The sequence below is a fragment of the Boleophthalmus pectinirostris genome, unplaced genomic scaffold (assembly GCF_026225935.1).
Source record: "Boleophthalmus pectinirostris isolate CB_2022bp ecotype Guang Dong unplaced genomic scaffold, ASM2622593v1 HiC_scaffold_19, whole genome shotgun sequence".
In the NCBI taxonomy this organism is placed as follows: domain Eukaryota; kingdom Metazoa; phylum Chordata; class Actinopteri; order Gobiiformes; family Gobiidae; genus Boleophthalmus; species Boleophthalmus pectinirostris.
In genome coordinates, this window is record NW_026571140.1 from 20,903,124 (window position 1) to 20,929,665 (window position 26,542).

Genomic DNA, 26,542 nt, shown 5'->3' on the forward strand with positions numbered 1-26,542 from the left:
CAATTATTAAAAATAAGATGTGTAACTGGATTGTGCAATTATTTAGGTATAAGTCAGTTACAACATGCATCAAAGAACCCTTTTTACATGCATGACTCAATTGGAAGATGAGACAGCAGACATTCATCATCATCAAGGATTCCTTCCTCATTTGAAGAATGTAGCATTGAAATAGCATGAATATTCTGTTTTAACACTTTAAAAGATACAAAGCCATACTATTATAGCTCATCTTATATTTAACTTTTGTTACTGCAAAAGTCATGGAAACTCAATACAGCACTATGTTCAACAATCATCTTGTCCACCTAACTCAATAACACAATACTCCATAATCACTAACACACAAAACATCCTTCTGGTCAAGTATTGGATGGCTGAAAAACAAAAATGATATACCAAAATCCCAAAGTAACTAAGCAAGGTAGATAGATACTTTATTTATCCCGAGGGAAATTCAAGTTTAGCTGCAGCAAAGTACTGGGCTTCTCAGTTGCCTTTGTCTAAGATCTCAGTGCAGCATAGAATTACAATAGAAGCACTTCACACTCACAAGTTAAGAACTATTATCAAATTTATATTTTCATGAGAAACATTTGAATGTTCTCCAAAAAATTTCAAAATACGAGGTGAAAGATCCATTGGGAAAAAAATCAATGGGAGAAATATCAACGTTACTGTCCAACAACACTGAAACCTTTCAGGAACGCACAGTCTATTTTTATTTGTGAAGTTAGAAATACACAGTACAATGGTAAGACAGTAAATGATCAACTAGTAATGCCTGGTGCGCATACAGCTCTGAAAGTAACTACAGGCCAATAAACTACCACCACTAATATTTGAAAAAGTCAAGTACATAAAACTCCCTCACAGAAAAGGCCTGAGTATTCATTTACATTTCTGTGAGAGTTTATGGATTGTCTCATTGTGAATATGTATATTTCTATAAAATATGTTGAAATGTAGTAAGGCGTTTATACATTATCAAGCCTCAAATAGATAGATTGTACCATTACAAAGACCAAGTTGCTGCCTCTGTGTAACTTCTACTGGAACTGACAAACATCCATTTTTATTAGGTTTGAGTCAAGGCATCCAAATGGAATGTATAGAAAATCTTCTCAAGAGGCAGTCAAAATGTTATGACCCAAAACCAAAATGACTTGTACTGAAAAAAACAACAACAAAAAAAACAAACAATGGAATGTGCACCTCATGCAAGATTCAGATTTTGTGTCAAATAACCCAGATTAAGATGTGAAATTTTGCAAGATGGAACAAGGTACACATTTCTGCTTAGTATTGGTGTTAAAAGGGGGAATTAGAACAAGTGAAAAGCTGCTTTTCTTCCATTCACTCCTTTAATTTAAGTCTTATTCATATGAAATGTATACAAAGTCTCAGTGGCACAGTCCACTATCCCGGGAGGTTTAAAGAGGCTAAATGTGCTGCATTTGGCTGTTTCAACTACAGTTTTTTTCTTTTCTTTACATTTTAGATTAGAAATGACAGACCTAATGGCTGATACATAAAAACATTTGTGGTTGCAGCATACAATTGTACATAACAAACAAACTTTCTCAATGCAGAATGCTATACCAAGACACTGGTAAAGCACATATAAACTTAAGCTCAGGACAACTGTTGAACACCTACATATATTGGCTGCTCAGGCATTCCCTTCAGGAAATAGATTTAAAATAATGCGTTTTTTGGGGGTTCTTTCCTTCTAATGGTATACAATATATCCCTTTTGGCGCATAACTTTTTTCAAGATGTTTACACATACATAAATTAATAACAATTGTTGGCAGCAATTTAAAAATGTCAGCTAAATATGTTGAGTCAATAGGATAAATATAATTAGCTTATAAGCTGCTTAAGGAAAAAAGAAATATATGAGCAAAATGTAGCCAAGATGTGAGTTGTTTATGATTACAAGAGATAAAATAATCTATGATCTCAAATTAATTGAGTCATCATAAATACTTCGTAAATATTAGTACACTGTTAAATTTGGGACAACTCTACAAAATTGAAAGGGTAGTTGTTGTAGTGTCTCTTCTTCCGATGTCCAGTTTGCATCAGGATTGAGGACTGCAGGCACCAGTGGTTTGGAAACGGCAAATCCTCTGTTAGTCTTGTCTTTTTCCCCTTATTTGTCTTCTTCCATTTTAATCAGGAAGTAGGTTAGTGTCCAGACAGTGGGGAAACCATAAAAGCTCCTTTCTTACAGATAAGCTAAACGCAAATGAACTGCACACTGACAGAGACTGCCATATGTTACAAAATAACACACTTGTCCTTATCTTTTGCTTCTTTCTTTGATTTGCGGTCCCCGGAATAGGAGTGTTTTCCTGGGCTTGCAGTGGACCCAGCTGTGCCTACAGTGCCTGTATTAGCTGCTGCACCAGCTGCCCCTGCTCCTCTGTCTGCTTCATCTCCTTCTGCAGGCACCTGCTGGCCTTGCTGCAAAACACAGAAAGATGCAATTCAAAAAAGCTCCTTGTTTAGATATTAATTCTTGTCATGTGAACACTTATACTAGGGCTGCTAGATAGTGGCAAAACTCATAATCATGATTATTCCAAATTATTATTTTTATACAGTCAAAAATGCCTGTATAGAAAGTATTAGGAGCATGTAGTGATAACAGTTTTTAAATTATGCTGTTTATATTTTCTGTTTTATAAATGTCTACTCATTTACAAGTGGTATCTTGGTATCCATGTCTTATCAGAAAATGCATACATATATTAACTGTTACCTGTGCTTGTGCTGCTGCAGCCTGCTCCTGCTCTTGCTCTTGGTAGTACTGAGAAGCTCGTCGATCCTCTTCCTCCTGGAGCTTTTTAGCCAGCTCCAGGTCACTGATGCCTTCAGGTAGCTGTTCCCACTGAAGGTCTTGACTTTGTTGTTCTTGTTGCAGAGACAGCGCCATTAAATAGTCCTAACCAATGAAAACAATAAATAATTGTTGTTATTATTATTTATTTATTTTTTGGAATAGTTTTAATGCATGTTAAGGATTTGTTGGTGGCCACTAATGTCAATATCCAGTTGCTTCCCTTGATGGTACTTTTTATGCAGGAATAAACTTATATAAATGTTTTTATATTTATTATAATTACAATTTCTATCCAAATTGTGGAGTAGTGTAAACAGATCAGAGGTATAGATTTAGTTCCTTTTAACTTGGGGGAGTGCCAGAGAAATAAAGTACAGTATGACAGATATATCACAGTGCTATTCCTCTAATATTACATAGATCTTGATCAAATCCATTTAAATTTGTGCAAACCTGGTCTATCTGATCTTGCTGTCCACGGTAAACAGACTCCGGATCAGAAGGGGGTCTCAGTCGAAACTCTGAATCACAGAAGTTGCCGTCCCCATCAACATTGTGCAAACTCTCCCAAACAACTTTCTCTTCAGTCAGGAAACCCTGATCTGTCACAAGAAGGTACAGCTGGCCCTGTAGAGAAACACTTATATCACATGGTATGTTTCATAGATGTGCATCACATCTTAGGCTGTTAGAGGATTAAAGATTCCTCTAAGGAAATGTCCAGTACAGCTTTGTTTACACTGGCAACACTAGCTTTGCATTGAAGCTACACTGAACTAAAACATGCAACCTTCAGTTCCTCTCCAGAAGATAACAGGAAAGGGCTGTTGTCCCAGTGGCAGTGATACAAAAGGCCAGCTGTAGTAACCTGGCTGGCCAGAACAACATTCAGTATTCAGTATTGACTTTTAGTCCCTGTATTCAGTCACATATTGCATCATTAATTTCCTCCAGAGATTTCTTTGTAAACCAGAAGTGGGATTTTTTTTATTGCACTGCTATGGATTTGTAAGTAATCTACCAACTGTACTCATTAAGGAAATTAACTGGTACGCATCATATTTCTCTGATTGATTTCAGCACCTGTTTGTCCCACCCTAAAATTCTGTTCAAACGGAGCTCAATAGTCAAAGCACACTGAGGTTCCGAAACAAAATTTTCCACAAATTTTTCTCATATAATTTCCAGAAAAATATAATATTAAGACTTTTAAAAGGCACAATAGAGGCTATCCAAGGATGTGGTAACTGATGTCCAATGTTTTCAGTCCAAAAACCCATAGCATCATTTAGTTCCAAGAACCAATTTTAAATAAAAAGTATAGGTCTCATGGTCACTGGTTAGTACATAGGCTGCTTACCTTATATTTAATCATCGTGCTGAAATGATTGTTTCTAAAAAAAACACATAGCTCTCCTTCTTGTACAGTAGATGTGAGCTCACATAAACCATGGTATGTCAGCTGCGTAGCAGTGCTGCTTAGGAATTGCTCTGCTACAATGCCTGTGGATAGAAACATAACATGAAAATAAAATGATCGCAAGAGGTTTATGAAGGGTTGTTACAATTATATATTTTTAATGTTGGATGATATAGTTTTTGTTAATTGTATTATGTACTTTAAAGAAATCAATGCACTGAATTTCAAAACCTCAAAAATAAGGAAAAATACAGATAGTGTTTTTCGCACATTCACAATAACTTTGTTTTGCCTGTAGCCACTAAGGAACTGTTGGGTCAAGGGGCCGACTTGTTTGAGGTGTATGGTTTGAGTGGCCACATTCTTACAGTAAGTATGTTTTAGTTCGTAACACTTCAAACATGCCAAAATATGTAGTTTTTCTGTTTTAAGTTAAAAATAATTCATGCTGAAGACAGCTCTCACCTTCGCCTGCAAGCTCACTGTTGTCTGACTGTTTGCACGATATAATCTTCTCTACCAATTGGTTGTAGCTGCAGTTTCCCACTGCCTTGACAATGTCCTGCATCTAAAAAGAAACCAATAAAAGAAAGACCATTTAGAAATCTAGGACATAAAAACATACAATCTTTATGTACTTCATCTTACCTGGGGGTCAACCAGCCAGCCGTGATAGAGAGGTATGTCAAGCAAATCAAACACAATGCATTCTGGGGTATACTCAAAAACACGCACTCCTGTGAACTTCACATTTACATCCAGGCCGGTCTGCAGCTTGTGTAACACTGCCATGGCATCACTCATATTCTGGAATACAGCAGTAGAAATAACAACAATAAACAAACGTTCTAAAAGCATTAGTATCTTGTTATTATGTCAGTGCCAATAAATTTTGTTCTGTTAGTTCACTAGAAATAATAATATAAGTAATACTATTAGTGGTGGAAGATCTTTGGTCATGATAAATAGAAATAGTAATTTCAAAATATGAAAACGGTCATAAACTGCTATAAAATAATACATCTACAACTTTTTACGACTTTTTACAACAACTGTAAAACTACCGTTTATACACTTTTGAGTTTACTTGTCCTGATATGATGTGATTGTTAATATTTTTTAAATCTATATTATTTTTGTCAGTTTGACCCAACCATTTTCAGGGAAATTTAAATGGCTCTTTCAAAAGTCAGTGACAGAGAATGAAGCTACAAACTTTCATAATGTATGCAAATTCTAAAATGAATTCACACATTTGTATTATTGCAGCGTTTTTTTCTTCAGTTAATGTTTTCCTTAACTATAATCCACACAAAGAGCAGTTAACCAAGCTACTTTAGATTTGAACCACAGAGATGAAAAGCCCTCATCTGGCACATGAGAGACTGGATTACGGTGTTTACGGGCAGCTCTCTGGAAGGATTAGCAGCCCTGTGTAATCGACCATATCTCTTCATTTAAGGGCAGAGGGCTTTAGCACTAGATCACTACATTCAGATCGGATTTATAACACATTGTACTTTTGTTTTACAGGACACATTAAGTGCGTATGGCATAATAATAATGCACTGGGGTCTCCAGATGTTGACAGAAGCATCACTCACACACACAAACTACATTTATAAACAAGGTAGGAGAAATGGTGTCTTGCCCAAGAACACAACAATAGCCTGCACTGAGCCACTGCTACTGACTGAAAACTCTACTGAAACAATATTAAATCTGACAAATCCATGTTTTTTTTAGGTGCTGTTTAAATAGATGTATGTAAAAAGATTGTGCTGAATCCAGTATTTGTTCAGTGTTAGGACATAACTGAATACATGCATCAAACACACATATTTTGAATACTAATAGTGAGTTTTCTGGAACAGTTAATTTGTTCATTTAGTGTTATTCAGAATACAGTTACTTTCCTAAATTTAAGGAATACATGACAATATTTCAACATGTAATTTTTGCTTTAAACTGCACATTATTAGAGAGAAATATAGAACATTTTGCTCCTTCAGTGTGTGAATGGATGATTTTTTTCTATCTTAAATTAGACATAATTAATGCATACTAACATAAATAATGTTGTTTATAATTATATATCATGTTTTTACACTATAATATAATGCAACTTGTCTAAAAATATTCTAAGTATTCAGAATACTGTACTATACTAGTATACAGAATACTGCTTGGACCATGTAGAATATGTTACAGAAATTAATTTGGGTCTCAGCATTCTGTAACCAAATACATTTTCAAAGTATTCTTACCATCACTGCATTTGTTATATTATCTTACAAAAAACATCATTGTTTTACCTCCTGGCAGCCACAACTTTTATGGTTGTTATGGAATGCACATAACCACTCTTATTTTTACTGTACATCTGTAAGGCCACCACCATTTCTGACAGTTCAACTTAGACCTGTTATCTTCAATGAGTAAACTGCATTGAGCTTCTCTTTTTTTTTTTTTTTTAAACAATGGACCAATCATTAACAGATGTTTGGATGCTCTGTGTGAAAGAATCAGCAAAGATGGGACACCTACACTGTAGTGAGAGATGTAAGGCATAAAGAGAGGTTGAGCTGCCAGCACCTCTTGTGGTGAGCCATACAGAGGCCAGTAATAGCCTAGCATGGAACCCACCCATGCGTATCTAAGCATTTATAGCCATGTGAAACTACATAATCTGACATTCCTAACCCCTGTTGTTCCCTAGGCTTTGCAAGTTTTATCTTATGTAACTGATATGCAGAGGGAAAGGCATCATTAAACTGCACTTATAGTCAGCCTTATGTTCATTTGCATATTACAGGTCAGTTGGCGACCTTCTGTGTTAGAGACATGCAAATCTGAGAACACATTTGTGAATAATGTGGAACTAGCTGTGAGTATAGACAGATTAGAGAATTTATTGATAGTTAAATATAAAGATCAAATAAAGCAAATAATAACAAATATGTGACCTATCAGAATATTAAAAAAATGACTTTATGATTTTTTTTAATAATTAACAAAAAACATAAAAATAATTAACAACAATTTGAACTCACCTGTTCATAGTTTAGCCGCTGAGCTTCAGAGATCTCTTTTGGTTTGGTTTCGAGTATGTAGTCTCCTGTATATATAAAAAAAGAGTCACAAATTAACTAGCTATACCAGTTAACTGTATGAATGTTCATAATGTATAATTAATTTAAAGATGTTGAATGAATCCCGCACATTATGTGCTGTAAGTATTATCTATCAGGTTATAATCTTAGACATCAACTAAGAGAAGAGAAGAGAAAAAAGTTTTATCTACCAATGTCAATGCCAGTCAACCTAATCTGGGGGGAGACAAACCTGATATGATTCTTGCTTCCTTTCTATTAATATATTATCAGTAAGTAGATGATGTTGTAGTCTTTTTCTACACATTTTGTAGGAAACACATTTGAATTGAAGCTAAATATAGAGCACTTACAGTGAGAAATTGTAGTAAAACAAGACTTAAGCTTCTGTTTTAAAAGTTGTAAGGTTAAGTTGCTCTTGCTCACCTAAATACTCCATCAGTTGCTCAGCAGTTATAATTTCCATCATTGGTGGCATCTTAACCTGAAACATACAATATTATTATGGTGTTTAACATATAAATATAAAATGGTAGCATGGGATGCTTTGTTATTTACCAAGATCAAATGATATAACTTGAAACTCTTGTAAATGTTTTGTAATTACATTATACACTTTATAGGCTTATGACTGTATTGTTAAGTATAGAAGGTACGAATGCATAGTGCATAAAATATGTTGGATGTAACACATGTAAGTGTGATCTGAATACCTTCCATGCCAACAGTAGGACATTCATTATGGCGAGTAATGGGCAGGGTCCGTTCTCATTTTGTGTGATGATTGGCGTATTCTCCTCCCTCCACTTGATCCATTTTATGTGGTATATGGACTGTCCAGCGGACCGATCCTTGCACGGAGGCTTTGCTCCCTCAGCCCCCAACTCGTTTTGGAGGGCCAGAGCTAGTCCCCTATCCTCCAGCCCCTCACTATTGAGATCAGAACTTGGACATGAGTTGAGGTTGGAAAAAGACTCCAAAGAATCAATGCTCCGGGACTCCCCACCGAGACTGGGGTCTGGATCACTCCCACTGGGCAAAGGCTCTGGTGAAGTGTGTTCTGCAGACTTTGCTGTGATTGCGTTGTCCGAACACAGACGAGTTGGTTTGGGAAGTTTTGACGCACCACCATCATTAAAAGCTGCAGCATCGAGTTCAGGATGACACCCTGTGTCATCATTTGTAGGGGGTAATGTCTGCCTTTCGGCTTTTTTGTTTACCAACTTTGAAACACCAACCTCGCTATCTTCAACAGACAGCATCAAGTCGTGTCCCGTCCCGTTACTGATTTGATCCCCAGACCCAGAAGAGAGTCCGCTCGTCTCGCTTTCCTTCTTTGTATCCTCCTGTACAGCTGTGAGCCCAATCGCTCCTGGTCCGTCACATTTCCCTGCACTAGAAACAACAGCGTCGATAGTAAGAGCAGATGCATTTGTGGATCTGTTGTTGCAACTATCGTTCACCAAACTAGTCAGAGGAGCCTCACTATTCTTGTAATTCTCATCTGTTCCCTTCATCCCACCGAAGCCTGGGGCGTCACCCATTTCTCCTGTAATTGAAGCTCGCAAAACAGCGCCTTCGGAATCCCGTTGCAAGTTTGCATTTTTCTCCATTTTAGCATAAAGACTGTCGACAGATCTTAGCTAAATTGCAACAGCAGCTTCGGTCCTGAAGACGCCATCATGACAACTCTGTGAGTGACGTCACCACGCGAGCTGCTACAGTGCGTCCAGTGCGCGTGACACGGTACGTCAAAGTTGGTGCCTTTAAAGAAGCTCCATGGGTTTTTCTTATTTTATCTAGCGGAAATCTTTTCTCATCCTTCCCGCTTTGTGGCAACAATACTGTAATATCTAGCCATCGAGTGTTTACTCCACCAGCAACAAAATATTTAAGTATATTCATACTACAACTGCTTTTGATTTTTGGCATCTTTCGAAATCATTTGTGAAAGACACTTGCACACATGTAGAGGCCATAGACTGTAGACCTACTTCAATAGAACTAATTAAATACAAATAAATAAAAGAAAACTATGTTTAACTTTAGACTTAAGTCACGAGTCGTATGCTGACAGCGTACAACATTTACAAAACAGTTTCACATCCATGGTTTTCAGAATGATGAAAAATTAACACCGTTGCCATAGCAAACGTCTGTTCAAAAACACATATGCTGTCTTTGGTCAGTCATGATGGAAGATCCATGTGAATGGTCAACATTCCTCAAAATGTCGCCAATAAACAAGAAATCACTGATTTCAGGTCACTCTCTTAAAAGAGATTTTGAATCTCAGTGAATCTTCCTGGTTAAATAAAGGTAAAATAAAAAAAATGCAATACGTATAAATAAAGCTAGACGATTCTATGCCATAGTAAGAGACGTCCAATCCAGCAGCCATATTCTGACTGTACATTCTCCTCAGTACAAAATTTGCATATTAATCGGTTTGACAAAGCAGACATTGAATGTCTTTTCCAGGACTTTTCACACTTATAATCAGCAGAGACAGTTTATGAGATCAAAAATACATAAAAGTAGCCCATATTCAGACATCTGGACTGGTAATTTGTTTTAGCTCACAATAAAAGATGGGATATTCTGATATTTGGTAAATTATAAGGCATATTTATTAAAGTAGATTATATTTATTTGAATTTTTTTTTTCTTTTTTTTGTATATTTGTGAATATTTCATAATTCACACACTTGGTTGTAACCACCACACTTACCTGTATTTAAATAGGTCTATTTCTCTGTACTACGGAGCTCAACAGTGACCCTCCACCCTCAATTTCTCATTATTTTTTCCTATAGACTGTCCAAAAGAAATTAAAGTTAAAAGTTTAAAAGCTTGCTCAGGCATAATGTCTGAAACTTTATAAACGGCAAAGTTAAATTAAATGAATAGCAAATTTAAGTCAGGAACCGGGGCGGACAGTCCGCTAGATCCGTTTTTCTATTATTCTATTAGAATTCTGCTCTTCCTACAATCACAAAATGGCTGCTGCAAATGCCTGTTCTCTAGCTTTATACAATATTGCCCAAAAGTTTAACCCATGAATAAAGATGGTTCTGTGGTTCATACCAGTTAATTATTATACCACTGGCTCATGCATTAACATTTAGTTTAGCATTGAAAACCTTACAATTGTGAAATAATCATGTGAAAAGAGAAGAGATCGCTTTAACATTATCGTTGTAAATAAAGGTTTAGGCATAGTGTATGGGTGTGTCTGAACCATTGGTCTTTTAGCAAAAGGCGGAAGGAAGGAGGGCTGTGTGCGTGCCGGTGTTTGTGATGGGAGGCAGTCAGCAAACGAGGAAGGGCGACTACTAGCTAGTACTATACCTTTAAGTGTAACAAAACGAAACAAGAAACAGTCTGTGTTTGTAGCCTGGATAGTTTATTTGACGCATAGAGTTCCGATATGACATTTGTTCAACTCCTTTTGATGTTTTGTTGCTTTCACGACATTACAGGTAAGATTATTATATTGTTACTGATCATCTAAGGAAAGTGTTCACTGGTTCGTCGCTAATCGGATCAAGCAGTAGTGATGAAACTTGCTAGCTAGCTTGCTAATTTTACCGTCCGCTTTAGACATGGATCTGTGACAGCTTGTGTGACAGTTGTGGTTAAAGTATCTATGAGCAGAGACTAGTCTAGAAAGTCAAAAGTTATGTTTGTATGTGCACCATATGTAACGTTATAGTAACACTTACATGATTTACAACCAACGGAGCAACAGCGACATTAACATGTTTAAAAAGACAAGAAAGTTGGATCAAGTTTCTGTGAAGACGTGGGTGTTGTGTCTGCCTTGACTTTATTTGGTTTGAAGTAGTCGAGTTTCAAATTAAAAATGAAATGGCGTTAATTAGCTACATGTCAGGTTTATAATGTTTTAAAGGAGTGGGTAGACGTAATGTAGGCCTACCATCTTTTCATTTTCATTTTATAACCTAGAACAATTATTTAAACATGACAACATCCTCTTGTACCGATACATAACAACACAAAGGATTTTTTTTCTACAATATTTGGGGATAAACATTTTGTTTGTCCATCCACTTAAATGGTCCTATCCTGTTTTCCCAGAAGTTTGTTTCAAGAAGCCCAAAAGACTTTCACAAATTGTTTTTTTCGTGAAAATTAGCAAAACTTTGTAATAAGCAGTTCATTGGTTTATTGTTACATGTTTCATCTTTCATTGCAGTTAACTCATATTCACAAAATGCCTGATGTCTTGGGTCTTTTGCTTATTGTCATTGTGAAGATTTGTTTTATGCATAATTAGTATATGAGCACTTACAGTAACTTCTAAGGAGTGAGATTGATCAAGTGCTGTTCTCAGCCTGATATTTGAAATGCTTGTAAATGTTATTTCTTTGTGCTGTTGTTTTCAAATCCAGTTGTATACAGGGAAGTAAGAGGCTTATTGGATCTTTCTCTCTGAATTCACGGGCAAGTTGCTACTCGCCTTGTGCTGCCTCACTCAGGGGGGGCTCTGACTCCCAGTCCTACCTTCAGCAGTTTAGCAATAGTGGAGGTGACTTTTTTGTTGTTATTTATTTTTAAACATAATTTGTATGTATGGAACACATTTAAGATGTATTATTGTAGTGTCTGTAAGTATGTAAGAACATTATTCAAGAATTTAGAATAATGTAATGTGTTCACAATCCCATGGTGTGGTCCAGGGAGGCACCTGATTCAGATCATGTGCCCCACACTTGTGCTTTAATTCATACACATTTTGTCTTTGTCCAGTGAACAAAAGGAGTGGTGAGGGAACAGGCCAGTGGGATTAACTCTGTAGTCATGTCGGCTCAATGCATCTGTTCAACATCAGTTTCTCATCACCTAGCTTCTATAGGGCTGGGAATCACAGTCTCACGATAAGCTGCACCATACAATATTATTACTGTCTATTTTTGTTTACCTTACTTTAATGCACGTTCTTATTTTTATTTTATCATAATTTCTGTTATTATTCTTTGTTTCATTGCAGCATAACATATAAGCAAGTTCCTAGTTTGTGAATTATATCCACTGACAAAAACAATAGAACCTATTCTGATTATGTTTTTCTGTTTTTAGGACATTTTGGCAACCCTTTGAACAGTTACATTCGCCATTATGAAGGTTTATCATATGACACAGAAGTACTTCACAACAGTCACCAAAGAGCAAAGCGGGCAGTATCAATGCAAGACCACATCCTCCAGCTGGACTTCCAAGCCCACGGACGGTCAGTGACAAACACTTACAAACACTCCAGCTGTTCTGTGCTTACTTAAATTATTTATTTATTTTTTCAAAACAGTGATAGTGTGTGTGATACATGTTGCATTGAGCAGAATTGCATAATAGGCCTGTCACAAAGCACAGAGCAGAGTTATCCACAAAAAAAGTATTCAAAATGTACAATACTGTTAAAAACATTAATAATAAATAATAATGCTTAAGTAGCAGTTATACTACACGTAAGTAGTTAGTTTGTTTATATAATGAATCATAGAAGTTAATAATTCAATCTTCTACAGCTCAAATTTTATAATAGTACTGAAATTTGACCCTCAAAAATGATTGTTTCATCTAACATGTATTGAACAATAAGTCTATATAGTATTTATTGTGACAGACCTATCGCATGTCATTTTGGCTCAAACTAAGAAAAAAGTTCTCTTCCCATTACTGTGAACTGTAGCTATGCTACGTCGTCAGTAAGGCTCAGCATTATGTGGCACTGTTTTATTAAGTTTTAAATCAATATTGCAGTTTAAATAAAATGAATTATAAAATAAATTAACTAATGATCCACATTATAGACAACTCTACCAATCAAAAATTTGGACACACCCTCTCAGTCAATGTTTCTACAATTTAGATACTTATGGAAGACTTCAAACATATGATGCAAGATATATGGAATTATGGAGATGAGATTTCCTGAAATGGTTTTCACTTCTCAGGTGTGCCTCTTAGGTAGCAATAAATGTTGAATGTGCAAACCAGGGTCATGGCAAATGGTGGCAATTTATTATTATTTTTTAAATATAAAACAAGCTTAGAGTTTATTTGTTATTTGCTACATTCCACATCTGCTTATTCATGGTTTTGATGCTTTCAGTAAGAATCTACAATGGAATTAATCATGGAAATTAAGAACAATAATACATTAAAAATTGTGTCTAATCTTTTGACTGGTACGAATCAGACAAAAGCCAAATATATCTTGCTTAGATGATTGCAGTGATCGTAGCGTGTGTATCATAGAAATAAGCAAATTGAATGTTGTGAATATTGTATGTAGGTAACCTGTCAAACAGCTTCCTGTGTCTACACTCTTTCCTGTATGCTAACTATATCAGACACTGTTCATGTAACTTTTGCATACATCACATCTTTGCTTTATAATATTTATTAATAACTTAAATTGCATTGTACACAAAAACTTGTTACTAGGGATGGGAAATTATTTTGCAAGGTAAATTTTCTGCTTGATTGCCCACTTGCCTGTTTATATTTGCCATATGTGTGCATTTTGCATATAGAGACACATCATAAAATGCCACAGGAGCACAGAGATGTATCATCAGTAACATTCAGTGTATTGTCAGACAAAAAGTTCCACTGACTCATATGGGGGCACTAGTTTTGTACTTAGGAGCCAGCTCATTAAGGGTTTTAAAAAGTAAGTCAGATGTTAAAAGTGATTAACATTCTGATATTGCAGGTGATATTGCAGGTGAAATTAAAACAAATAACCAACTGGTTATTATCGCTTATCACTTAGTTCAGGGAGCAAATCTCCAGCCTCACTCCCAGGTTAGGGGCCACTAGAGGACATTGGGCCCTCTGAGATACTCGTGAATTTCATTGTTTGGCAAACACACTCTCACCAGTGGTCAGCTGGAGGTCATTGTTGATGGTTAGTGGACCTTCTACCACCAGCTCTAGTATCACAGAAAACCTTCCTATGGGGATGTGGAATTATACTCGATTAAAATTTGGTTGAGATTCAGTCAATTCTAGTTGCCTGTTTATTTGGGTCTTTTTATTTAAGAACCCTGTTTGTAAAAGCATGTGGTTTGGAGCAGAGTTCAGACTTTGGAGGACTTTGACATTGTTTCATTAAAGGCTCTGATTAAAAGTCTGTTTTGTTAATGTTCAGCAAAGTAATATTAAAAGCCATTTTTAATTGTTTTTATTTGTTGTGTTATTCTACCTTTATGTTGCCAATTTTGAACTGAAGTTTGCTAACAATTGAAGGTCTGTACTTTATTCTTATATAACCTTCTGTTTTGTCATGTGGAAAGCCTCACACCAGATACGATGCCATGTGATTGAGCATTTGATTCATTTTTCACCCAAACTCTTGATGCTTTTGGAAATTCACATAATATAATACATTAGCAAAAAAAGATAAAGGTTTGATTAGTATTAAGAGAATTACTTTGTAATAAGTTCCCAAAAGGGAAAGAGTCATGCAGTTCAATTTAATTAAAATATTTTCTTTTTTATACTACTTTATGTTGTCTTCTTTAATAGGCAATTTAACCTGCGAATGAAAAGGGATACAAGTGTATTTCATCCAGATCTTAAAGTTGAGGTTTCTGGGGTTGAGGTACCGGTCGATACCTCACACATCTACAGTGGACACATATTTGGTAAGTCTGGCTTTCTCTCCACAATTAGAACAAAATCCATTTGATATTTATTGATGTATGTTCTGCTCTGCTATAGGTGGATGTACTGTTTTGCTTTTATTTTGTAAGGCTTTGTGTTTCAGGTGAAAAGGACACATTAACCCATGGGTCAGTGGTTAATGGCCGATTTGAAGGATTCATTAAAACCCACCAAGGAACATATTATGTTGAACCAGCAGAGCGATATCTAAAGAACACCAATGCAAACTTTCACTCTGTCATCTATCATGAAGACGACATTGGTGAGTATGAATGTCTTTAAAGACATTGCATCAACAGTAGTTCTATAACACTTCTATAATACCTCTATAATATAATACCTTATATACCTTTGGACGAGAAACTGTACAGCAGCTCCAGTTATATATTTTTTTCCTTTTATGTTGAAAAAACACCCAAGCAGCACAGAGGATGCTCCAGAAAATGCAGCAGACAATTTTTTTTGAGACCATTAAAAAGTTGACTGTTTTTTTCAGATGTGTGTATTGTGTGACCATGGTAACAAGTGTAATCTCCCATGATTTGTTACTGAAAAGGATCAGTCACAGTAATGTTGTTATTGCCTTTTCTTCCTTTGTTCTTTCAGCTATCCATATCTAGTATCATTTCAATGATATGGAATATAGAAACAGAACAGAGAGTGCCTATTCTGCAAAATCAATGCAAGGACATAGGGTCTGTTTGGACATTTTTCAAGTTAGTTTGTACTGACAAATACAACATTGCATTTTTATCCAGAATTTTGTCCACTGCTGGAGATTGGCACTCAAAATACTTAAGTCTAATTTAAAAAGAAGTTACCATTGTACACAGAAAAATATATATTAACCATTTAGACACTTTTTTCCTTAACAGTTTACCCATAGGAACTTGCTTTAACACATTGATTTCTATCATTATGCTGTAAACTAAGAGCGTCTGTTCATGGCTCATGGCTTCATGTTCAGTGTAAAGGAATTCTGCAGTGTGTATTTCAGGGTGTGGTCACCCCTGAACAGGGTTATCTACAAATTTCAATGCATAGAAACCCAAGATTCGTATATATAGCAATACTAACACAGTGACATGCCAAAATTGGAACTAAACCCATAACTATACCAGGACTAAACCAGGACTAAAACTGGACCAAACCACTTCTACACCAAGACTAAACTTGGCTAAACCAGAACAATTGTGAATGTTGCCCTTAGCTAAAACACAACAAAATTGCTTGAGGATACCAGGAAATAATTCATTTATTTCTAAAAGGTCACACCTCAACAGTAGGTAACAACAGTCTACAGTTTTTAGTTGAGTATTCAACCAGATTCTCGGTCTGTTCTTATCTGACAGATTATCCACATAAGTATGGCTCAGAGGGCGGTTGTGCGGATCACTCTGTCTTCGAGAGGATGAAGAAGTATCAGGCATCAGCTGTAAAGGAGCCAGTCAAAGTATGTGCATCATTCCAACACCTTATCTCTAATATAACATGAATAAATATAATGGATATGCCACACTAAATCCACACATCTAGTGTCAGTGTTCACTGACAAAGTCAATATTTTTAGTTGGCAAAACTCAACCTTGATTGTCATTTATTGTGGGCACTGTCAGTTTATTTTCTGACTAAATTTTGATACCTAATTTACTTGTTTTTGACAGAATGAGAACTCAGCAGAAAGTGGCTATGGCCCTGTCATTTTCAGAACAAAGAGGGCAACTGGACAAGACAAAAACACCTGCCAGCTCTTTATCCAAACAGACCACTTGTTCTTCAAATACTATGGCACAAGAGAGGCTGTGATTGCTCAGGTTACATGCAATGGCATACTTATGCAAAGTTGTAGATACAAGTATAAAATATGAAAACTAAATTTTGTTTATACTTTTTCTCCCACAGATCTCCAGCCATGTCAAAGCTATTGATTCAATTTACCAGGCCACAGACTTCATGGGCATTAGAAATATTAGCTTCATGGTTAAAAGGATTAGGGTGAGTATAATGTCACCAGTTACTTAAAACCACTTATTTAAGTTTGTCATCTTCTTAAGAGCATGGTGTGTGTTGGGCTTTGGTAATTAAGAAATTTACTTTGTATAATAATAACTCTGTGGCCCATTAAAGTTATTGGTGAAATATTTAGAAAGTCTCCTACAGTGGTGCATGTGCATTATTACCCATCTGCAATATTTCTCTCAGATAACATCAGAGCATTACAGAACACTGGGCTGAACAATATTACAACTTAGCACTGTCATATTTCACATTCAAATGATGCAATGGTTTACTGCTACAACTATAGGCCTGAGACCTTATTGTCTTTCCTTTCAATGTGTGTTGCACCATCTAAGCGTTTCCTGATGAGACTCTGCAGATACAGTGCAAAGGTTGTGTCTCACTATAATACTGTTTTGGACCATAATTGTGTGTCAGTGCGGGTTATAGTGGGATTTAAGGAGTACAAAGCTGCTTGGGGACTTAATCAATTCTTCTTATTGTTATGTCGCTTTAAAAATGTAATGTATTGTTTCACTTTTCTTTTGTGATTTTCAGATAAATACTACAGATGATGAAAAAGACAAAACTAATCCCTTTCGCTTTGCTAACATTGGAGTGGAGAAGTTTTTGGAGCTTAACTCAGAGCAAAACCATGATGACTACTGTTTGGCATATGTCTTCACGGACAGGGACTTTGATGATGGAGTGCTAGGTCTAGCTTGGGTGGGCGCCCCCTCAGGTTAGTATATAATTTAACGTCTTTCTTTTTCTTGACACTCTACCTGTCAAAAGTTTGGACTCACTTATGTTTCTCATTTTGTTTTCATTATGATTTACATTATAGATTCTCACTGAAGGCATCAAAACTATGAATGAACACATATGGAATGTAGCAAACAATAAATAAACTATAATGAATTAATGAATTATAAAAAAAAAAAAAAAAAAGCCACCCTTTGCTTTGATCACTGATTTATACTCTTGCCAGTTCTTGCCCATGACATGTTACAGCTTGAAGTGAAAACCATTTCAGGAGACTTCATCATAAAAATCATTGAGAGAAGGCTAAAGGTTTGCAGCACTGTTGACAAAGCAAAGGGTGGCTACTTCAGGTTTTAAATATAATATGTAAAAAAATATTTAGTTGACTTATTTTACTTCTTCCTTTTCTACATAATTCTATTTATGCATCATATAATTGATGTCTTCCGTATGTATATTACAGGTAGAAAGTAGTAAACATAAAGAAAAAAAAGAAACGTTGACTGAGGAGGTGTCTCCAAACGTGACTAGTAGTGTAATTAGCTCATACGATATTTAATTTATAGCTCATAGCTTAGAAGATGTGCTTTTAAAGATATGCTTCTTCAAAAGGATTTTATAGTGTCACTGGATATTTATCAAACACCAATACATACTATTATATTTAAATAAAAGATATATGGATATGCTCTTAAAACTTGAAATAAAATGTTTTTATAGGACTGCCAGTGAGGAAGACAATCAATTACAGCTAAATATTAATGCTCTTCTATGAAAAAATCCATACAGATTTAGTGAGAAATTGGTGTCTGGTAATGTTAGTTATCTTCTTTCATCTAATCTATTTTAAATGAAGCCATACATAAACACTTCAGTTATTGTAATGCACTGAAAAAAATGCTGTTCATTGTTGTACAGTGCTATGTCTCAGGTTTCTAAATCTGGGTGTTGTCTCCATGTTTGTAGGCTACTAACAATACTTGCGCTATTAAATACACAAAGTATGTGCTACTATTCTTAAATGTCATTTTGAGATTTTATATATATATATATATATATATATATATATATATATATATATATATATAATATATATATATATATATATATATATATATATATATATATATATATATATATATAATATCTGCATTGCCATAATAGTGTATATATTCTCTTTTCAACCCACAGGCAGTTCGGGGGGTATCTGTGAGAAAAACAGGCTGTACTCAGATGGGAAAAAGAAATCTCTGAACACCGGTATTATCACTGTGCAGAACTATGCTTCCCATGTCCCTCCCAAAGTGTCTCACATTACTTTTGCTCATGAAGTTGGACACAACTTTGGATCACCTGTATGTAACAAAACATCTTTGACTTTTGACCTTATATTTACCTCATCAGTTCCTATGCTAATATTTTTACAGCATGATTCTGGAATAGATTGCACCCCTGGAGAATCCAAGCTACAGAATGAGAAGGAGCGAGGCAACTACATCATGTACGCTAGGGCCACATCTGGGGACAAACTCAACAATAACAAGTTCTCCATCTGTAGCATCCGTAATATCAGCGCAGTTCTGCTGAAGAAGAAGGATGAGTGCTTTGTTGGTAAGTGGATATATTTTCTGTGGCAATTAAGTGGTGGTCTTTATTACTGGAAAGTTTGTGGTTCAGTCTGAAAAATAGTTGATGTGGCGCGTGAGTAATTGGTGGTGGTTGGAAAGGTTCTAGAGCAACTTAAACACTCAAAAGAGACTAATGATGATTATTGGCATGTGGAAATAATCCAATCCAATCCAATCCACTTTATTTATATAGCACATTTCACAAACAAACTGTTTCCAAAGTGCTGCACAAATACATAAAAAATAACAACAATAAGATGATAAAGTAAATTACTAAAATAATACTAGTCTTAAAGTAATAAAACTAGTAAAATAATATAAAACCAGTAAAATAAAAATAAAACTATATCATAGAATAGAAATAAATAAACCAATAAATAAATTAAATCAGTAAAACCAATAAAAACACATAAAAATAAATAAAAGACACAGAGGACCACACAACTCACGCGGTGTTAAAAGCCAGAGAATAAAAGTGGGTCTTCAGACGAGATTTAAAACTCTCCACTGTGGGTGCTGCTCGAACGTGAAGCGGCAGATCGTTCCAGAGTTTAGGGCTGACAACAGAGAAAGCCCTGTCCCCTCTGGTTTTAAGTCTCGTCTTAGGCACCCTGAGCTGGAGCTGGACCTCGGACCTCAGAGCGCGCGCAGGGGGATAAATTTGGATGAGGTCCGAGACGTACTGTGGAGCCAGTCCATTCAAAGCTTTAAAAACAAACAATAAAATCTTAAAATCAATTCTAAAATTAACAGGAAGCCAGTGCAAAGATGCAAGGATTGGGGTGATGTGCTCTGCAGAATTTTGGACTAACTGTAGTCGGTAAAGTGCGTTTTGCGAAATGCCGGAATAAAGTGCATTACAGTAGTCCAGGCGTGATGAAATAAAAGCGTGCATAACTTGTTCAAATAGTTTAAAAGATAAAAAAGGTTTAACTTTAGATAAAAGCCGCAAATGATAAAAACTTGATTTTAAAACATTATTAATCTGTTTATCAAATTTAAAATCACTGTCTAAGATGACGCCAAGGTTGGTGACCGTGGGACGAACATGATTTTTGAGGAATCCCACATTAGTGAGGGAACTGTTGGCCCCAAACAGTATCACCTCAGTCTTATCTTCATTGAGTTTCAAAAAGTTTTGGGCCAACCACGCCTTGACGTCCGATAGACAGTCGAGCAGGGGTGTCAGGGGGCAGTGATCCTTTTTGCCAATGGGTAAATAAATTTGGCAATCATCTGCATAAAAATGATAAGACAGGCCATGTCTTCTAAAAATTTCTCCAAGAGGGAGCAGATAAAGTGCAAAAAGCATAGGCCCCAGGATTGAACCCTGGGGGACTCCACTAAGAAGAGGGGTGGATGACGAGGTGGAGTCCCCCAGCCTTACAACGAAGGACCGCCCAGAGAGGTACGACCTAAACCATTCCAGGGCGGTCCCCCTGGCACCCACACATTCTTCAAGGCGTTTTAAAGAGTTGCATGGTCAACTGTGTCAAAAGCAGCAGTCAGGTCTAAAAGCACTAAAATGGCAGAATCACCAGCATCAGTTATTAAAAACAGGTCATTAAAAACCTTTAAAAGTGCAGACTCAGTGCTGTGAAACGCCTTGTAGCCTGACTGAAAAGTGTCTAGAATTCCATTTACATCTAAAAAAGGCTGCAGCTGTGAAATAACAGTTTTCTACAGGATTTTTGACATGAAGGGAAGTTTGGAAATTGGTCGATAGTTCGATAAAATTGTGGGATCAAGACCTGGTTTTTTAATCAATGGCTCAACCACAGCTTTCTTACAAAAAGAGGGCACAGTGCCAGAAGACAAACTACTGTTAATAATGTCTGTGACCAAGTTGCCAATAGTGTCCCAAACCTCCTTAAAGAGGCGAGGTGGGACTGGGTCTGTGGGACAGGACGATGGCTTAAGCTTTTTAACAATCCCTGTGATTACAGACAGTGACACCGGCTCAAACTTACTAAAAACATCTAAACACTGAGTCATGGCAACATTAGAACAGGGTAGTGTAGTTATGTTGGCTCTGATAACGGCAACCTTCTCATTAAAAAAGGAGAGGAATTTTTCACATGTTTCCCGTGTCATTTCCAGTGTAGTGGATGGACTAGGATTAAGAACAGAATTGATTGTTTTAAAAAGAACACAAGGTTGATTAACTTTACTTAAAATCAGATCTGATAAAAATTTACTCTTTTCAGTTTTAACAATACTCTGGTAATTCTTCCAGCTGCTTTGAAGAATTTGATGAGACACCTCCAATCCGTCCCTTTTCCACCTGCGCTCCGTTCTACGGCACTCCCGCCGTGCTGCGCGTGTAGTGTCGTTAAGCCATGGCTCTGGTCTGGGTTTTGGGCGCATGGCTTTCAAAGGAGCTACAATGTTTAAAACGCTGGTACAAAGGGACATAAATACATTCATTAAATGCTCCGTGTCTGTGTATGCAGGAGCTAGGGTGAGAGCAGACGCCGCAAAAAGAGGAGTAAAAGCGGCCGCTGTATCGGACTTAATAACGCGAGTTTTGCGCAAAGGAGCAGGTAGCATCACGCCACTGTCCAAGTTAAAATCAAACATGACAGGATTGTGGTCAGAGAAAACTGCATTCCCAACAGCAACACTGTCAACCGGGAAGCCGTAGGATAAAACCAGGTCTAAAGTGTGTCTATGCGTCTGCGTAGAGCCAGTGACATATTGTGTCAAATTAAAAGAGTCAACTAAATCTAAAAACTCTCTGGCCATGGGCTTTGAAGGACAGCAGACATGCACATTAAAATCACCGACAATTAAAATCCTGTCATAATGAGTCAACATAAAAGCCATAAAATCTGAAAAGTCTTTGATAAAATCCTTATTGTGCTTAGGTGGTCTATAAACGACAGCGCACAACACTGGATCAGTCTGACGCAATTCAAAGCAGCTCAGTTTGAATGAGGAAAAGGACACCAGTGATAAGATTCTGTGATAAAAACAGTTCTTTAAAACAGTAGCTATACCTCCTCCACGGCCAGTCATTCTTGGTGCATTAATAAAAGTACAATCAGGAGGTAAAAGCTCTGAAAAGGCGGCAGACTCACCGGTGTTAATCCACGTTTCAGTTAAAAACATTAAATCCAGAGAATGCGACGTGAAGAACTCTTGCAGGATAAATGTCTTATTCACGACCGATCTCACATTCAGAAGAGCGCATTTCACCGAGGCCGCAGGTCCATTAGCCGCTGGAGCTACCCGGCTCAGCGGCCGGAGATTACCGGGTGTCACACCACCAAGAGTCCGGTGTGAAGAACGAGAAAATAATGTTTAGCATTGTTAAAGGAACTGGCAACAACTGAACCTAGGTTGCCAATGCCTTAACCTACAGAGACAGAACACATATATGGACATCATATATCGCAGTAGCAGAGGCACTGATTAATGATTGGTTGCTGGTGCTGGTGTTTAGGTAGTGAGGATTCTGAATGTATTATAGTCCAAAATTATAAAATTATCCAAATTATAACATAAATAAATGGGATATCGAGTCCATTGTTTTGTTATTATGAATATATTAGCTTTTAAATTGTTTTCACTAAAAGCTGTATTTGATTTGCACATACCTACCTATCTACCTCATATCTGGGGACACAGGTTTTGTTTATGGTATTTAAAATTTACATACAGCTTCTTTTTAAGCATTGCTTTCCAAAGAGGTCGGTTCAGTTTAGTTTGTTTGTTTACAGTTTCTGGTGAGCCAATCTGTGGAAATGGACTTGTGGAGGCAGGAGAAGAATGTGACTGTGGCTACAGCGACCAGTGTAAAGACATTTGCTGCTATAGTGCAAATGAAGAAGAGGGCAAACGCTGCAAATTGCAACCAGAGAAACTCTGCAGGTAGGACCCCTTTAATTCTCTTCATTTTATAAGTTATAGTTGAATATTAGATCTGATTGGAATATATTGTTTATTTCTTTCTTGTTATGCTGTATGTATCGTGAGTTATGGTTGATGCTCTTTTATAGTCCCAGTCAAGGCCCTTGTTGCACTGAACAATGTACATACAAAGACTCAAGTGCCAGTTGTAGACATGAGTCTGAATGTGCACAAATGGGAATGTGCAATGGAGCCACAGCTCTGTGTCCTACCTCAGAACCAAAGGCCAACTTCACCTCATGCAATTCTGAAACACAAGTCTGCCTCAATGGAGTAAGAACTGGTTATACCACATATCCGTCAGAGGGCACAGCATGTGGTCTAAACAACACTTCTGCTTGTACCAGGTCTGTTCAGGCTCTATTTGTGAAAAGTATGGACTAGAGATGTGCACTTGTGCCAGTCAGGATGGAAAGGACGAAGCTGCTGAACTTTGCCATGTTTGCTGCATGGAGAGAAGTGAGAGATCCAACAACACAACATTATCATTGAGAAAACACTCCTGTTATATTTAAGCAGTTGCAATTATGTCTTCTCTTTCCCTCCCTGTCCTCAGCAACCCCAAGCACCTGTGCCAGTACAGGCTCAGAGAGATGGGAAAAGTTTTTTCACAAAAATACCAAAACACTGCAGCCTGGCTCTCCCTGCAACGACTATAAGGGCTATTGTGATGTCTTCATGAGATGTCGTCTAGTTGATGCAGATGGACCGTTGGCAAGGCTCAAGAAAGCAATCTTCAATGCACAACTCTATGAGAATATTGCAGAGTGGATTGTGGTGAGTGACATACCAAAGAGTATAACAGACTTGTGTGTGCTGATTACAGTAATAAATTAGATTAGATTAGATTCAATAAAGCTTTTATGTTGTGTCCTGTAGGCTCACTGGTGGGCAGTCCTGTTGATGGGTATTGCTCTCATAATGCTTATGGCTGGCTTCATCAAAATATGCAGTGTGCACACACCCAGCAGTAACCCCAAATTGCCCCCACCAAAGCCTTTACCAGGTCTGGTTAATAACTTATTATTGGTTGTCCATGGACAGCAATCTATTGTCTTTGTATGGATATTGAAAGTGTTAAATTACTTGTCATCCCTCTGCCAATAGGTACATTAAAAAGAAGGCGGCAACAGCAGCAGCAAGGCCAGCGCCCTCATCAATACAGAGAGAACTATCAAATGGGACAGATGAGACGCTGAGGTGCTTCCCTCATCATTGCCTTGGATTTTCTATGTGCCTACAATGAGAGCACTTCTCTCCAAAGATTTTTGTAAAAATTCAAAGACCTTTTTTTGGACTAAGCATGCCTGTTCATGGAGACAGAACAGGGGTTCATACAGCTTTTATAGGAAAAAAAAAAAAAGACACTTTTACAGGAGGAGAGATGATATGCAGATTCAATGTTGATCGTTACTTTGTGCTCTTAATTTTTTCCTTTTATTAGTTTAATCAAATGGAGGTGAAAGAGAGAAAAATATTTGCTTTGTCTTTGCATACGTCTTCTTCTTTCTTGCACCTGTTGCACGATCAGCACCAATATTGGATTAGAAGTCAGAAATCCACAATGACTTTTACTTCAAGGACTATTTTTTGCCAAGATAATTATATTTTTTTATTTGATTTCAATCCTAACTTTGTTTAAAAAATATTAATATTAACATATACAAAACATATTAACTCTTTCTCAGGATTTATAATGCGCTTACAGACACAGGATTGCATGCACATTTCAAGTTCCTCTAGAGTCACTTAATGATGCTTGTTTAATGTGTGTAGATGCTAGGCTGATTACAAGTGCATGTTCACAAAGGCATAGTGCATCTACTTTACTCTTTAGCTCTGTTTACACATAACATTCATTGCTTCATTGCCAACTGACACATCAGAGTTTAGCTTAACTGAATGAGAGCATTTTACTGAGTATCTTTGAACAGTATTGCCTTTTTCTGGAATGAAAATCTTTAAACTGCAACAACCAAAAGCAACTGTTGTGCAACAGTTTTCAAAATGACAAAATTAACTTTCGGGCAGTTGGCTACTATGAAATAGGATTTTTTTTTTTACCTTGTTTTGTTAGTGGACTTGAGTGAGTCTTACTTGTATTGCTTTTTCTGCTATTCTAAAAAGCTGTTTATGTGCATCTGTCAAATTATATTTAATACTATTATTGTGTGCTGTTGGCGAACCACCTCTATACCCTAGCCACTGAACACTGGATTTTTGTGCTGGTATGTCTAGATGCTGTGTTAAATTACATTGTTTTAAAGGTGCCTACCTAAAGCAGTGTGAGTGGGTAGTTACACTGATGCCAGGCAACTGTTACTTAAGAATCTTAATGGCAATTATAATGACAGTGGCTTTAGTCAAAACTAACAGTGGCTGATTGATTTTATCTCTTGCAAAAGACAGTTGGTTTGATTTTATTTGGGAGGAAGAGGGGTTGAAGAAATAAGAGCAAGTGGGCTTCTGTAGTTTCTCTACATCTGCTCATTGCACATGAGTTATATTCTATGCAGACAGCTCAATAGTGTATTTGAGCCTCAGAGAGACATAAGAGAAATATGGACTACCGTTTTATATTCTCACCGTCTTTCAGCTTGTCTTTTTGGTGCTACTTTTGCTTTTAATTCAGGGTTTCTAATCAATGGGACATTTTGCTAAGTCTTTACTCGACCTGGAGTTACATGGAAAATTAAGTAATTTAGACTTGGGAATGTCTTGGTTGTGTGTGTTAAAAATTGCACTGAGAACAAAAGTAATACAAATATCCAAAAATAACTTGTGACTTTTAACTACTGTCTTTATTGTTTTAATTTTCATGTCTGTTTGGATGTTTATTTGTTCTTTGCTGTCTGCTTATACTTAAAATCCCTCGAGTTACAGGGATCTACCACAATTACTTGAATGAAAAAATAAACCAAATCTTTACCAAAATATTTATGGTTGAACTAAACTCTAGCTTTATCCTACCCTCTTTTATTTCCCGTTTATTTAATTTACATTTACCATGTAAATTCAGAATAATTTAATTGAAAATCCTCTCAGAAAAGCAAAATCTAAAATGGCCTTTTCAATTTTTCATGTTATTAACACCATATGTCTATTAATAACACTCTTTCTTAGTAGGGGACATTAAGTAAATTTAAACGAAAATAAAAAA

The 26,542-nt window shown here is 36.5% G+C and overlaps 2 protein-coding genes across 3 annotated transcripts; one reads left to right on the forward strand and one right to left on the reverse strand.

Moving 5' to 3' along the window:
- Window positions 1-412: 412 nt before the first annotated feature.
- On the reverse strand, window positions 413-9,089 carry mindy2 (MINDY lysine 48 deubiquitinase 2). The gene is made up of 9 exons (XM_020941466.2): window positions 8,098-9,089; window positions 7,811-7,868; window positions 7,325-7,389; window positions 4,920-5,078; window positions 4,737-4,839; window positions 4,212-4,354; window positions 3,305-3,478; window positions 2,771-2,953; window positions 413-2,472 (listed from the first exon to the last, which is right to left on the reverse strand). Exons 1-9 carry the CDS (start codon window positions 8,995-8,997, stop codon window positions 2,287-2,289), a joined length of 1,971 nt encoding a protein of 656 aa, XP_020797125.1. The 5' UTR covers window positions 8,998-9,089; the 3' UTR covers window positions 413-2,286.
- A 1,579-nt stretch (window positions 9,090-10,668) lies between these two features.
- On the forward strand, window positions 10,669-26,318 carry adam10a (ADAM metallopeptidase domain 10a). Of its 2 annotated transcripts, none has more exons than XM_020941352.2 (16): window positions 10,669-10,866; window positions 12,488-12,638; window positions 14,942-15,060; window positions 15,183-15,341; window positions 16,432-16,532; window positions 16,744-16,893; window positions 16,982-17,074; window positions 17,636-17,819; window positions 19,034-19,197; window positions 19,270-19,453; window positions 23,193-23,343; window positions 23,472-23,655; window positions 23,730-23,841; window positions 23,939-24,159; window positions 24,262-24,388; window positions 24,490-26,318. In XM_020941352.2, exons 1-16 carry the CDS (start codon window positions 10,815-10,817, stop codon window positions 24,579-24,581), a joined length of 2,244 nt encoding a protein of 747 aa, XP_020797011.1. In that variant the 5' UTR covers window positions 10,669-10,814; the 3' UTR covers window positions 24,582-26,318. The 2 variants fall into 2 exon arrangements, with proteins under 2 accessions (XP_020797011.1, XP_055010652.1); XM_055154677.1 differs by lacking the exon at window positions 10,669-10,866 and adding an exon at window positions 10,897-11,936.
- Window positions 26,319-26,542: the final 224 nt, after the last annotated feature.

Coding starts and splice junctions, on each gene's coding strand:
- mindy2 (XM_020941466.2), bottom strand. CDS start 8,997: ATGGAGAAAAATGCAAACTTGCAACGGGATTCCGAAGGCGCTGTTTTG. Junction 7,869..8,097: donor TCCTACTGTTGGCATGGAAG/GTATTCAGATCA, acceptor TGTATGTTTCAG/GTTAAGATGCCACCAATGAT. Junction 4,840..4,919: donor GCTGGCTGGTTGACCCCCAG/GTAAGATGAAGT, acceptor GTTTCTTTTTAG/ATGCAGGACATTGTCAAGGC.
- adam10a (XM_055154677.1), top strand. CDS start 11,765: ATGTTATTTCTTTGTGCTGTTGTTTTCAAATCCAGTTGTATACAGGGA. Junction 23,344..23,471: donor CAACCAGAGAAACTCTGCAG/GTAGGACCCCTT, acceptor GCTCTTTTATAG/TCCCAGTCAAGGCCCTTGTT. Junction 24,389..24,489: donor CCCACCAAAGCCTTTACCAG/GTCTGGTTAATA, acceptor CTCTGCCAATAG/GTACATTAAAAAGAAGGCGG.